At 47.9% G+C, this 918-nt stretch overlaps 1 protein-coding gene across 1 annotated transcript in view; it reads left to right on the top strand.

Annotated features, from left to right (window-relative positions):
* Positions 1-592: 592 nt before the first annotated feature.
* Positions 593-918, top strand: part of EMH_0047550 (cytochrome c, putative) — a gene marked incomplete at both ends in the record, with an annotated part of 1,813 nt that continues 1,487 nt past the window's right edge. Inside the window, 2 exons of the mRNA XM_013496300.1 lie at positions 593-653; positions 751-845. Of these exons, the coding sequence (XP_013351754.1) occupies positions 593-653; positions 751-845 (156 nt within the window). The remainder of the gene's footprint in view (positions 654-750; positions 846-918) is intronic.

Here is a 918-nt window from a genome sequence, read left to right as displayed (position 1 = left end):
AAACCCTAAACCCTAAACCCTAAACCCTAAACCCTAAACCCTAAACCCTAAACCCTAAACCCTAAACCCTAAACCCTAGATTTCCTGCACCAGCTTAAGTTCTTTTGACGTTTTTTTGCAGCAGAATATCGCGGCGTATTCTATAACCACATCCTCAAACCCTAAACCCTAAACCCTAAACCCTAAACCCTCAACTGCAGAGGCTGAGGTTCAGGCGCTAAACCCCAAACCCTAAACCCTAAACCCTAAACCCTAGATTGTAAACCCTCTAGCAAAAGGGCTAGCGAGCTATAACTCGGTTTTTTTTTGGCTGCACTTGAGCTGCGGAGACCCAAACCGCTAAACCCTAAACCCTAAACCCTAAACCCTAAACCCTAAACCCTAGAAGGGAGAGCAACGGCCTCTGTACACTGCACACACCAACAGGTGAGTCGCATCTAGACAAACCCTCAGGGTTTATAGTTTAGGGTTTAGGGTTTAGGGTTTAGGGTGCGTACATCGGCACGAAGGCTTTGGGGTCAGTCCAGCAGGCTTGTTGTTTAGGGTTTAGGGTTTAGGGTTTAGGGTTTAGGGTTTAGGGTTTGCGTGCAGAATGTCTCGCTGGAAGAAGTTCGACGACGACGATGTACCGGACGACTTTGTGTTGCCTCCTGGTGGGTATCGAGGGTTTAGGGTTTAGGGTTTAGGGTTTAAGTTTCAGGGTTTAGGGTTTAGGGTTTAGGGTTTAGGGTTTAGGGTTTGTGGTTTCAGGCGACGTGGTTCGGGGCCGCTTACTCTTCAAAAAACACTGCGCGCAGTGCCACGTTATAGAGAAGGACCAGGCAGTCAAAACAGGCTGCACCCTGGTTAGATTAGGGTTTAGGGTTTAGGGTTTAGGGTTTAGGGTTTAGGGTTTAGGGTTTGGGGTTTAGGGTTTAG

The sequence above is a fragment of the Eimeria mitis genome, genomic scaffold, assembly GCF_000499745.2.
Source record: "Eimeria mitis Houghton genomic scaffold, Emh_scaff2030, whole genome shotgun sequence".
Taxonomy (NCBI): domain Eukaryota; phylum Apicomplexa; class Conoidasida; order Eucoccidiorida; family Eimeriidae; genus Eimeria; species Eimeria mitis.
This window is presented reverse-complemented; position numbering and strand designations above follow the sequence as displayed.